The sequence below is a fragment of the Myotis yumanensis genome, unplaced genomic scaffold (assembly GCF_028538775.1).
Source record: "Myotis yumanensis isolate MYYU_CA2020_CCGP unplaced genomic scaffold, mMyoYum1.0.hap1 SCAF_2, whole genome shotgun sequence".
Lineage (NCBI taxonomy): Eukaryota > Metazoa > Chordata > Mammalia > Chiroptera > Vespertilionidae > Myotis > Myotis yumanensis.
Window position 1 is genome coordinate 72,764,795 of NW_027223753.1, and position 12,609 is coordinate 72,777,403.

Below are 12,609 nucleotides of genomic sequence, written 5' to 3' on the forward strand. Positions count from 1 at the left end.
AAACAAGCCAGTCAGAGAAAGATAAATATCACATGATCTCCTTCATTGGTGAAGTATAATGTACAACATAAACTGACGAACAAAAATAGAACCAGAGACACAGAAGCATTGAACAGATTGTCCAGCCTGAGGGAAGGTAGGGGCTCAGGGGGTAAGAGATCAACCAAAGGACTTGTATGCATGCATATGAGCATAACCCATGGACACAGACAGGGGGGTGAGGGCATGTGCTGGGGAATGGGAGTAGCTGGGGAGAGGTCAATGGGGGAAAAAGGAGACTCATGTAATACTTTAAATAATAAAGAATAAAAAAACAATAAACGGAAGATATAATAAATGAAACAGTCACAATTCCCAGTCACCTTTATTTATATAAAACTATATTAAATAAATTATCTCAATATATACAAATAGAACAATATCACCTCTATAAATAGAAAATCCCATATAAAACCTTTAAAAAATTATATAAATATATACAATGTTGACCATATAAACTTGAAGTACCTTAAATCATAAACTTTATGTAGTTTGTATAGTTTCATAAAAATATAGCTAGCTGTCAAGTGTTTAATTAATAGCATTTAAGTCAGTTAAAGTGCTAAACTGTAATGCACATGCCCAAAGTTGTCAGGCTTGGTCAGGCAAAGTGGGAGTCTTCTGCATTTAACACATGCATATGTTTTGCCAACTATTTTGAACCTCCAAAAGAACTCTAAAAAGAACCTAAACTCCACATTTTAAAAGGACAGACACATGTTAGAAAAGTCCACCCAATTTCCATTTTACTCTCCCACATGGTTTGAAGTCAGCATGTTGAAAGTATTCCAAAAGTCCACCCAGGACTTTTTAAGGCATTTGTTCATTTGTTTTTGTTTAGATGACCTGGTTTCGTCTTGAGTGTAGAAAATACAGTCTAAAGCATGATATGTGCAAAAGGTGCCATAGTGTTAAAAAATAAATTTAAAAAACTTGGAATTGCCAAACCGGTTTGGCTCAGTGGATAGAGCATTGGCCTGCGGACTCAGGGGTCCCAGGTTCGATTCCGGTCAAGGGCACGTACCTTGGTTGCGGGCACATCCCCACTGGGGGGCGTGCAGGAGGCAGCTGATGGATCTCTCTCATCGATGTTTCTGGCTCTCTATCCCTCTCCCTTCTTCTCTGTAAAAAATCAATAAAATATATTTAAAAACAAAAACAAAAACTTGGAATTGGTTGTACCATTCATTACATTCCAAAGTGACTAGTGCTGGTCTCGAAACCAGAATGCTATTCATGAGAACAGTCAGATAAAGAACTTTCTTTGGGCCCAAGAGTCTCCATGCTCCAAAAATTCATTTTTGTTTCCATATATTCCATCCTTTTAAAAGTTCTTTGTCACAGTGCAATATAAACTGCAGAAGTCGGCAGCTCTAATGTCACGTGCTTTATGCAACACGGAGCGGGGAGTTCGCCTTGCCACTTTTCCTTGCTCTGGCCTTCCTGCACTTGTACAGACACAGGGACAGGGTGATGATGAAGATGATGACCACGAACACCACTGCTCCGATGATGAAGAACATGTCTGAAAAATAAAAGTTACCAAGTCAATGTGGAGAGAGAGCTCGAATCCCATTTATCAGTGGACAGAACTGAGGGCTTAACTCCAAATTACACCATCCTGCTTTTGCGTAATTTGAAATTTCTTTCCTCTACTCTTTCCACCACAACGCATTTTGGTTAGGAAAGAATTTGTCAAACCCTAGATGTTGTAGGGCAATTGACAAAGGCCAAAAGCTTAAGTAAACTGGTTAATGTTCTTAGTCTAGAGAAGGTACACATAGATGGAAGTAAGAACAGCTGTTAGAAACAACTGGCTAAAAACAGTGCATAATGCTGAGTTTGGTGGCAATGATTACAGTAGAAGATGAACTATCAGTGCAAAGAGACACACAGAGGGCTACCAGAATTCAGCTGAGAGAGATGAAAACTGGCTGGGGCAATAAGAAGGCTTCCGGGTGGAGGTGGTGATTACAATGGTTCTCAAAGGACGCATTTCTGCAGATAGAGAAGAGACCTGGGAAGCAGCGGTCAGGATGTGCACGAAGACAGAGGCAGCGGAACTCGAGTTGGCTTTAGAAAGATGGATGTTAGGGCTGTGGGTACGATGGCCCAGAGCGTGCAGGACCAGAGAGAAGGAGAGTCCTTTCCTTCTGTCAGTGTCAATAAATGGAGGAGAATTTATTTTAAAGTGTTTTTAAATTTTAAAATCTCTTCTTAGCAAGGAGCTAGGTCATCATTACTATCTTTTGACTTTTAATCCCTGGTAGTACTCAGAGCACTTTCTTTATAAAGCTTGGAGAGAAACTCCTAGGCTTACAGCTTCATGTACATATGTGTCTACACACCTACAGCAATTCCAGTTAGAAGCCTCTCCTCACCGTGTGTGGACCCCGTGTGTGCACACGCATGGACACACGTACATGGGTATATGTGACAGGCTGAATCCCTTCCCTTCATGGGTTAGACCAGGGGTCCTCAAACTTTTTAAACAGCGGGCCAGTTCACTGTCCCTTAGACCGTTGGAGAGCCGGACTATAGTTTTAAAAAAAACTATGAACAAATTCCTATGCACACTACACATATCTTATTTTGAAGTAAAAAAACAAAATGGGAACAAATACAATATTTGTATTTGCATGTGGCCAGTGGGCTGTAGTTTGAGGACCCCTGGGTTAGACTTTACAGCCCACTGTGGGTGCTCACAGCTGGTCCAGATGCTCCCCTCAAACCCCGAAGATTAGAATTTAAGTATGAAAACATGCCCAGAGAAATCTGTGATTGACACTAAACCCCAAAGATGGACTATGTGCCTAGTACTCAGCAGAGAGCTTAGCATGTGGTAGGCGCTCAAGAAAATACTCGCTGCTATAAGGGAACAACATAGAAACATTTCTAAAGGCCTAAAATTATGAGTAACTTCCAAAAAAACCACACAAAACCAAGAAAAACCAAGACACTTTCTCTCTGAACAAAGGACACCCTGGTTCTGCGGCTGGAGCTGGTCTTCTGGAGGGCACCCATGCCTCCCGCCTGCTGGGCAGAGCCACTCACCTTTGAACACACCCTTCTCGTGGCTGCTGCACTCAATGGGGCTTTCGGGACTCTTCTGGTTAGCTTTTCGTGACGCAATCACGGCTTGAACATTGAAACAGTAGTTTTGTCCTTTATCCACATCAATCAAAAACTCATTAGTGTTTGTCTTGACCATTTTCTGTTAAAAGATAAAGAGTTCTTAATTCATCTGGGCTCCAAGTGAGTTCTTTCTCCTTTACCAGGTCACCGTGGAAGCAAAAGCCTATGTAGACACATCTGACATATACAGGATGAGAAGTGACTTGGCTAAATATTCCTCATGCTGACTGCTGAGGGTGCTTTTTCCAAGACTAAGATATCCAACTTAGCCCCTGTAGGAGATGTTTGCAGTAAGGGAAAGGAAGGATGACGTATTAATTGTTGAAGGGAAAACAAATTTTGTCTCTGTGATCCTCAATAGAGAAAGAAATGTGAGACCTGACAGGAACTTTAGAGATGATCTGGTCGAGCCTCTTGGCTGAGGAACCTGGGTATCCAAGGGGGCCTCCTCCAAAGTCACAAGGTCACTCAAAGTCATGGGTAGAACCAGGACAGCAAGCACCCCTCTCACCCCACCACACTGCCCTCTCAACCACCCGTTCTGTTACTTTTGAATTGGGGCAGAAGTGGGTTGTAAAATCAAGGACCTACGATTTAAAGCAAGTCATAAAAACCAGTGGAAGAAATCCTCACCTTTCCTGTACTTGAAGCTTTCCAGTAGTAAAGTGTGTAACTTAAGTCCTCGCCAAAGACATCCCGGAGGCTCAGGAATGTGCCATTCATTCTGACTAAGGTCCGAGGATCCTGTACTGTCACATTCAGTTTTGTCCCAATTTGTTCAAAACTCTGAATTGTTGGCCGTCCGAGGTTTGCTAAAACAGAAAATAAACTTCGTTGGAACCAAAGAATTCTCTACAAATAGAATCCCATTTAGTTCTCACAGTTAATACCCTGGTCATCCCTCATAAAACACCTGCACAGAACCCGCTCCCTAGCAGGAGTGAGCCAAGTGGCACCAAGCCGAACCCCGAGACCTGCTATAGAAGCGCTGCCCATTGGAAATAGAACCGGAGCCACCGATGTCAGTTACATTTCCTTGTAATCACATTAGAAAATGTGAAAAGGAGCAGGTGAAGTGAATTCCAGTAATATAGTTTATTTAACCCATTATAGTGAAAATATTATCATTTCAACAGGTAATCCATCTAGAACTTTTGGAGATATTTTTTCAAAATCTAGTGTGTATTTTTACCCTTAGAGCATTTGCCACATTCCTAGGGCTCAATAGCCACACGTGGTTAGAGGCAACTGTATTAAACAACACAGTTGCACAGATTCCATATTTTAGGTAAAATAAATGAGGGGCTGTGGGAAAGCCCGGGAGATGTCCTGGCATCCCCAGGAACCAGTGTTAAGCCTTGGGACTCTGGAGGGCGCAATGATCCCATGTGTTTTGGTTGAGCAACAAGAAAATCAATCCCAATAATTTAACACAAATTATGTGCAAGTTATGTGTAGGCACATGCAAAATAAATATGCAAACTATATTTTATCTTGTACCAAAAAGGGACTTGAAGTGGCTTACAAAAATCTCAAGAACTGTCACAGAAAACCAAGTGGGTGCCATCAATGGAAGGAGGACAGCCAGTGACCCGGGGCGGAGTTAGCAGAGGGAGCATGGATGTGGTGTCTAATGCCCAGCTGGGTGCCGTGACAGACACACAAGCGAAAGACAGGCTCTGGCAAACAGGAAAGGCAGTCAGATTCACCTGGGCGAAGGCTACCTTCTATTTCAACCCTCCATGTAGATACTAGAGGGGAAAGGTTGGCTGCCTGTCCCTCTGCCCCTTCTCACCATTCCGGCCTCCAGAAACTCTCCTCTCTCACTGGGTGGTCAGAGGGGTAGATAGAAAAGCACTGATAACATGACCCTTTCACTTTAACCTTTCATTCTAGGTCTTCCTCAAAGACCTGTGAAGATTTAAAGACCTTAAAAGACCTTAAAAGATTTCACCCTTCCTAGTGTGTTACAGGTTTATTTAAAATACTGTAGTCAGGCCAAAAAATGTAATCTCCTACTTGGCCAGGATCCTGTGCATTCCCCTGGGAGATACTAAGGGCCGATTACTGGGGCAAAGGCGGGGGAGGAAAGCACTCTGCACTTTCAGAACCTGCACGAAGCAGGCAGGCTGGGAGCAGCTGGGCAAGCGCCCGGCACAGCCTTGGCCAGATGAGGTCAGCAAGCATGACTCTGGATCAGAGGGAAACTGGACTTTCCCTGAGCAGTTGTGACTGTGAAAACCTGTAAACTGGGACTTCTGGTCTGCTGATGGGATGGAAATGGTGTGTGTGTGTGTGTGTGTGTGTGTGTGTGTGTGTGTGTATGAGTGTATATGTATGTAAATAAAATATACATGGAGAAACACTGAAACCCCAGTCCTGGTGGAAGTCCTAGTCCCTCAGTCCCCATCCGGCCTGTCTCTGGCACGGTCTGGGGATAGGCTGGGGGAGAAAGTTACTTGATAATACTGTTATCAACTCCAAAGTTCACGCTCTGGGAATCTCCTACCACATCGGAATGAGTGAAGAGGGCTGGGGCACTTTATGGTTCCTGAGAAAAAAGATGTGGTTCTGAAGAAATCTTGTTTTATCTACAGGCCCCTAAGGGTCATGAGCTCACAAAACGATTCGGGAGCTTATAAAAACGAGAATGAAACTGATCTACTTACTCTCTAAGTAAGGAATGAACTCCGGGGAGTTTGTGTACTGGGGCTCCCCAGTGTAACCGGTGGCATTTGCCGGTGTGGAAAGGACCCGCGCTGAGTACGTCTGCTTCACGTCCTTCACAATCTCATCAGTGACGTCACACTCTGTGTCAGTGATGGAGTAGCATTTGCTTTTCCAATTTCCTAATCTATGGCTAAAGGAAGAAAGAGAAACGGAACATTAGGATTTGTATCCAACGAGACAGATGGCTTTCTGGCTGTGGTGCTGTGACAATAATAGCATCCACACCACTCGTGAGCAGGCACTCCCATGCTCCGCACTTTAGATGCACTGGAGTCCTCACAGTAACCTGGGGTGGCTCTGTAATCATCTCTCTCTTCACAGTAAGGTAACTGAAGCAAAATGAGATTAGGTGACCAGCTCAGTCACACAACTGACCTAACTTTAAGCCAGACAACAATTTTTGGGGTCTGTGCTCTTAACCATTTTAAATATCTTTCTTAGAATGTACATGATTTTTTATTAAGGCCCAACTATTTATTACTTATTATCTTGTATTATATTCTATTTATTATAAACATTCTATATTCTTTGTAGAATATAGTCAATGTAGTAATAATGGAATCTATATAATATATTCTACATATTACATTCTATCACGACAATTATTGGTGTGGTTCTTTAATATTTATTGAATTTACTATATGCAGGTACTATACTAGGCCCTTTACACATTACTTCATTTGATATGATCCTTCCAAGAAGGTATTGGATCTTTTTTTACACACAAGGATACTGAAGCTCGATATGCTAAGTAATTTGTACAAGGTCATGTAACTAATGGGGTGAGAACTGGGTCTGTTCATCTCATTCTGCGACATGCCTCTCTCACTTTTTTTTTTTTACAAGATGTGAATACTTCCCATTAAAGACCACAGAATAAAATAGTATCTCTCTCACAAAGCCTGAAAGACTAAGAGGCTAAAAGATCTTCCTTCATTGAAGAGGAAATTATTTAAAAAACTTCTATAAGTATAAAATTGCTTTAAAGGACCCAAACAATCCATAGATAAATGTCACTGTGACTTGATCCACACACTTCTGTCCTCTCTCAATTGACAGCCAGACAGCTCTTCCCTTCTCTTCAGCATCATCCACTGCCTCAGCCCCGTCCATCATTTAGGGCCTTGTTCCAGTCCCACTTTCCCCGGGAATCTCCAGATCTCCTTGCTCAGATCGGATCTCTCCCCTCCCTGTTCCCAGCACTGATATCTTCACTAAAGCACTTCATGTTGAACACAGTCTGCATGGTACCAGGGGTCCATGCCCTTGTGTTTGCTGTTAAGCAGCAAGGCTGTAGGGCTTATACACAGCAGGCCTTGCTCAGTATTAGATGGTCTGTATTTACAGGTTGAATGAGGAGAAAAACAAACTGAATTCAATTGTCTACATCCATGCACATGAGCCATAAACAGGTATTTTCCAAAAATCGGAACTAAATAACACTCTTTGTCCTAAAATTCACAAGCTAACATTGATACAGAAAGATTTTGACTTCTTAGATTCCTCTAATTTTCTGTGACAGAAGTAGAGAGGCTGTTTTAATTCTGGAGTGAAAAAAGTGAAGGAAAACACGATGATTCTTCTTCATCCTATGGCAAACATGTCGTTCAGAGAACAAGAGAGAGACTGCTGGGCTCCGAGGCTACATTCCACCTGACAGATCCGTATTTGGTTTCTCCCAGCTCACACACAGGAATTACAGTACTCAATGTCACCGAAACTCGTGAAATCAGTAAAGCTGCATGAACAAGTAATAAAGGGGCAATTCTGTAGTAAGCGCCTCTGAACACTGTTACCAGCACTAACATTTTAAAAGCCTTTGAGGATCCTCTAGGTATTCATTGCAAAATCTCCTGACTTGGAAATAATAAAAATCCTGCCTCAATTACTAAAAAATTCCAATGGAATCAAGACTCATCAATGTAGGAACAGGTTGTTTTCTAGGAGCTTTGGAAGTTCGGTTTTAGAATTCAAACGTTCCCATGGAATCAATCTTACAGGTGATGTGTCAGTGCTTGAGCCAATAGCACTTTGCAACCGTCACTGAAACTATTTCCAAATGGGAAAAATACAGTTGAGCTCCAAATAGGGGCTGCAGGCCTAGCAGTGGTGCCCCATGGCTGGGGACAGGCTAGTGGTGGGTACAAAGGAGCAGCAGGTGCAGAGGAGAAGCAGGTGGAGATGCTGCCATTAGAGAAGGAAAACTGGGAGGGAAGGCGGCCCACTGAGGAGATGGAGCTTCACAGAAAAACCTGAGGAATAAGGAGAAACTCATGTTTTGGCACCAATCCTCCTTCCTCCTCCCAGCTGTGGGGACTCACATCGGCTGCGGCAGACCCGCCAGAGAAGGTGGTGGTGGTAGAATACTGGGCAGACCTTGGTTCCAGACCCAGCTGGGCACTCACCATCAAGGCACTCATGAATTAATCCCTCACCTTCCTAGGGCAATAATTTCCTTTCCTATAAAATGACTGCTGTGATCCTTTTCACCAACACAGAAGAGTGAGGTCTGCAGCAGGGTGGAGGGACTGCTCACAGGTCCTCTAGCACATGGGCGAGAGTATGAGATATGGGCTCTGCAAGAACCCCGTGTCCACGGAGGCCCCCAACCAGCAGCTCTGCATTAGGGTGTTTGCAAACAGGGGCTGCGTTCACTTGAATATCAGCCCTGGAAAGTCCAAGAACTGAGAGCTAACAAAGGCTTATGTTTAAAAATCAGGGAAACCATAATATGTTCCCATATGCTCACTAAACATAAGACTGAATATATTTCAGAGGTAAGCATTCTTCCTAAAATGTTATTTTCAATCTCCAGAAGAAAGTATCTACCAAAGTAAACTTCAGCTCTTGACTAGTGGAATCCAAATTGACAACTTTGACCATAATCATAATTATGACCTCAGGTTATGAAATTCCTTTCTCACCCTCCCTCTATCTATACAAGTATTTCAGTGCACACACACACACACACACACACACACACACATTCTCTTCTCTGTGGGTTTGGCAACAGTCATCATGAAGTTCATTTTGTAAAACAAGAACATCTACCTAAAAGACTGCCTCCATATGTAGGAGTTGCATTTCTAATACTCTAAAAAGGCTTGACAAGCTGAACAATACAAAACAAAAAGCAAAACACTTTAATTTTAGCCAGTGATACTTTTGTGCCTTTATACAATGTGTTAAAATAATTTCCACAGCTGCTCTCCTCTAATTAATAAGATCTCTTCCAAGTCTCCTAGAACCTTTCAGAAACAAGAAACTTACAAGAATATAGAGAAAACCATCAAGGAAGACATGTCCACATTTAGACTGAGTGTACTGAATTATGGGCTCTTAGGGAGAACTGTCAATCAGAGCAGCCCTGACAGCTGAGCACGCAGGCAGAGGAGTATTTCTTTCCAGCGGGGTGAGTCACAAAATTGACCTCCCCTGTTAGCACGTATGCAACTGAAGTTTGAATCACGAGTCCGAGGATGAATGCATCCAACATTGCTTCAGGGCAATGTATGTATCCAAACTCCAGCACACCTCTTCCCTTCCCTAACACGTTAGAGCAGGCTTACAGTCTAGACAGCCCGGAAAAAAACGGGTGCGATTAGGTGAGATTAGTTATCCATCCAGAATCATATCTATCAGTGACATCAAGGCTTGCTCAATAAGGTTCACCTCTCCATAGCTTCTAGTCCACTTAGGAATTTTTCCATCATCTCCAAAAGCAATTAAAATGTTTTATCAGTTTAAGGGCTGGAAATGTGGCAGGCTTAGCAGAATATGGCAAATTACCATGTCATCTATCCAATAACCTCAACCATCAATCAGCTTTAAAGACATTTAAAGTAGAAACATCAAGACAGCACAGGGAAGGAAAAACATCAAAAGCCATATTTTCCTCTTTTTGTATCTAACTTACCTTATCTGAACAGTGTAGACATGATTGATGGGTTTGGGTTCCCACTCCAAAATTGTCTTGAAATTCGTTGATTTCCAAGTTATATTATATGCTACCACCACACCTGTAGTGCCTTTAAACAAAAGAGAAACAGCTATTGTTACATGAACTTCTCAGCACATGATTTCACGTTGACGGTATAAAACACCCTACCCCCTAAACATCACCATAAACCTCACAGTAATTTTTTTCCAACTATGAAAGCTTCATTACCGAATTATCCAGAGGAAAAAAATATTCAATTTTTTCCCAAACCCAGAATTTCCTCATGGTAGGTTCTTCCTTGTAATGTAAGGAAACAGGCAAGGATCTTGAAATTATTGTTTGAAATCATTCACGTGGGACTCCCTGAGAAAACCTGACCTGGAGGCACAGTCCAGGAGCCATCAGGGCCCTGGGAGGGTCCCTGACCCAGCTCGGGGAGCCTAGGTCTCCAAGGTTGAACTCTGGCAGGGAAGGCAGCTAGGAAGGGTCTTCCATAAGTTATGGAAAAGGGCAAATCCCACATGTGTGAGAGCAGTTAGGGCTGCATATAATGAAAAAGCCAAATCTTGATCCTTTTCATTTTTATCTAAAATGTCTCTATCCTGAAACGTCAGTAGACACCTAGGCAGATGTTGGGCCTGTCACACGGGAGGATGCTTGTACACCGGTTAGGATGCTTGGTTATTAAGGTCTGCGTTGCTAAGACTGGGCAGGTCAGTCGCACAGGCATACGGAGGCATGGACAATGTAACGACTGCTTCAATCCAAGCGACATTCTGCAACAGGATTGCCTCTAACTCAATCTAAACTAGGACGAGCAAGACCACACCGAGGGCCGCTCTCTATTAGGTGCACACTTAAGGATACTATTCAAACCACTGCACGCTGACCCGCGCAGGTGCGGACCCAAGTACCAAGATCACTGGGAAGCTCTTTCCCTAAACTTAAAGCTGGAGCCACAACTTCCCTTACACATCTACGCATCTCCCTGTAAGCATCTCTAGCAGATGCTGGCGGGGTCCCGGGCACCAAACGCCTACCCTCCAACTCGCGCCCAGGTTGGTTCAAACGCGGGTGGGTGAGCGCGGCTGAGTTGGGCAGGCGCTGGGGGCACCTCCAGGCAGCAGGACGAGCCCGCTGTCAGCCAGGGCTGATCCCCGCCTCGGGCAGAGCGCCCCAGGAATTCAGGGAGGCGGGTGCCACTCACCTGAGGCTCCGGCCACCTGGACAAGGACCCAGCTGAGGAGGAGTGTCCTGGAGACAGCGGCCTCGGGGCAGGTCACTCGGGGTCCGGTGGGAGACGCCATGTCCACGAGCTGCTGGCGAGGTCGGGAGGATTCGTCGCGCCCCGAAGGCTGGAGAGGTTGGGTTGAATGCGCCCCTGGGGAAAGAGCGGGAAGGGGCGCGGGGAGCCGAGTCTGGAGAAGCGGGTGCCGGGCGCGCTATAAAGGGCCGCGCGGACGCCCGCGCCTCGGCGATCGCGGCGCCCGCCCTGCCGACTCCCCGCCCCCGTCCGTCGTCGCCGGCAGCCGCGGTGGGCGGCCCTACGGATCCACACCCCTGCCCCGCCTCCTGCGCTAGGAAACTCCAGGACCCTGAAAGGAGTGATTCACCCGTGATTCACCCGCGCCGCCCAGCTCCGAGTGGCCCGCGGTCGCTGGAGGCTCCAGGTGCCGAGGGGAACCAGGTCTCCCGAACCCCGCTCCCAGGTCCCCTGACCCTCAGCCCCCTGGCCCCAGGCCATCGGGGCCGGCGCCTCCGCCATCCAGCCCGAGCGGACAGCAGGTCTGTGGGGGGGGGGAGAAAGAGCAGAGCGTTGGAAAGAGTTCTCGGGATGGAGGACAGGGCTTCTTCCTTCCACTTGGTGACAGAGTGTGGTCCGGGCTGGGGGAGCGGCAGCATTTACCAAGTTTGATAGCAAGTACAGGCTCCTGGCTCCCGCTCAGCTCCCACCTCGAAGGGCGTTTTCCCCTGCACTTTGCCCACGTTGGCGCTGGGCCTGGAATCTGTAGCCCAGTGATGAGCAGGGAGGGCCCGCTTCCAGCTGCGGTTTCGTCTTCTGCCCAGAAAGCAAGGGTACCTGGTCTTCCTACCCCCCAGGCGCTTAACGTGGGCCCTTTAAGGTGGTGCAGATGCAGGTGTCTGCCGCCCACAGGTCCCAAGGCCAGCTAACCCCTGAACCACCCAGGGTAGTGACCGCGGAAAAGCAGTCCCGGACCTGGCATTTTGCCCCTGGGAGAGTTCCAGGGTGACATCTGCAGCCCTGTGGTTCCAGAAAGGATTGTTCTCACATTGAGGAAGACATCTGTGGAACCGAGTTCCGCTCAAGTGCGGAGAAAAAAAAACGAAATGAAATTATGTAACCACATTTTCGTGCCGCTGGTGTTCAGTGTCGGGTTTTCTGAATTAGTTTCTGGCTTCCTCTTCTGGGCTCTGCTGTAAAATGGTTAGGCAAGAGACTGTCCATCTCATCCTACCGAGTGGCATTGGACGCGGGCTTGTCAAAGTACTTTCCATCTTTCGTTATTCCTCCAAGACAGGCTGGAGCGCTTGCAGGGGGAGAGTGGAGTCTTTTCTTTCTCACCTTCTTCCCCAAATTTTTTCCCTGGGGAAATTAGCCTTGCATTTTAGTGCATACTGCACACACATATCCGTGTAGCCTGCTGAGCCATAGCATTGCCCGCATTAAAAAAAAAAAAAAAAAAAAGAAAGAAAAGAAAGAAAGAAAATTTGTAAAAGTTTTAGTTTCTCCCTTTGCTGAACTG

The 12,609-nt window shown here is 45.4% G+C and overlaps 1 protein-coding gene across 1 annotated transcript; it reads right to left on the reverse strand.

Moving 5' to 3' along the window:
- Positions 1-345: 345 nt before the first annotated feature.
- Positions 346-11,308, reverse strand: F3 (coagulation factor III, tissue factor). Its single transcript, XM_070405643.1, has 6 exons — positions 11,052-11,308; positions 9,821-9,932; positions 5,844-6,034; positions 3,808-3,986; positions 3,094-3,253; positions 346-1,564 (listed from the first exon to the last, which is right to left on the reverse strand). Exons 1-6 carry the CDS (start codon positions 11,149-11,151, stop codon positions 1,428-1,430), a joined length of 879 nt encoding a protein of 292 aa, XP_070261744.1. The 5' UTR covers positions 11,152-11,308; the 3' UTR covers positions 346-1,427.
- Between the last annotated feature and the right edge of the window lie 1,301 nt (positions 11,309-12,609).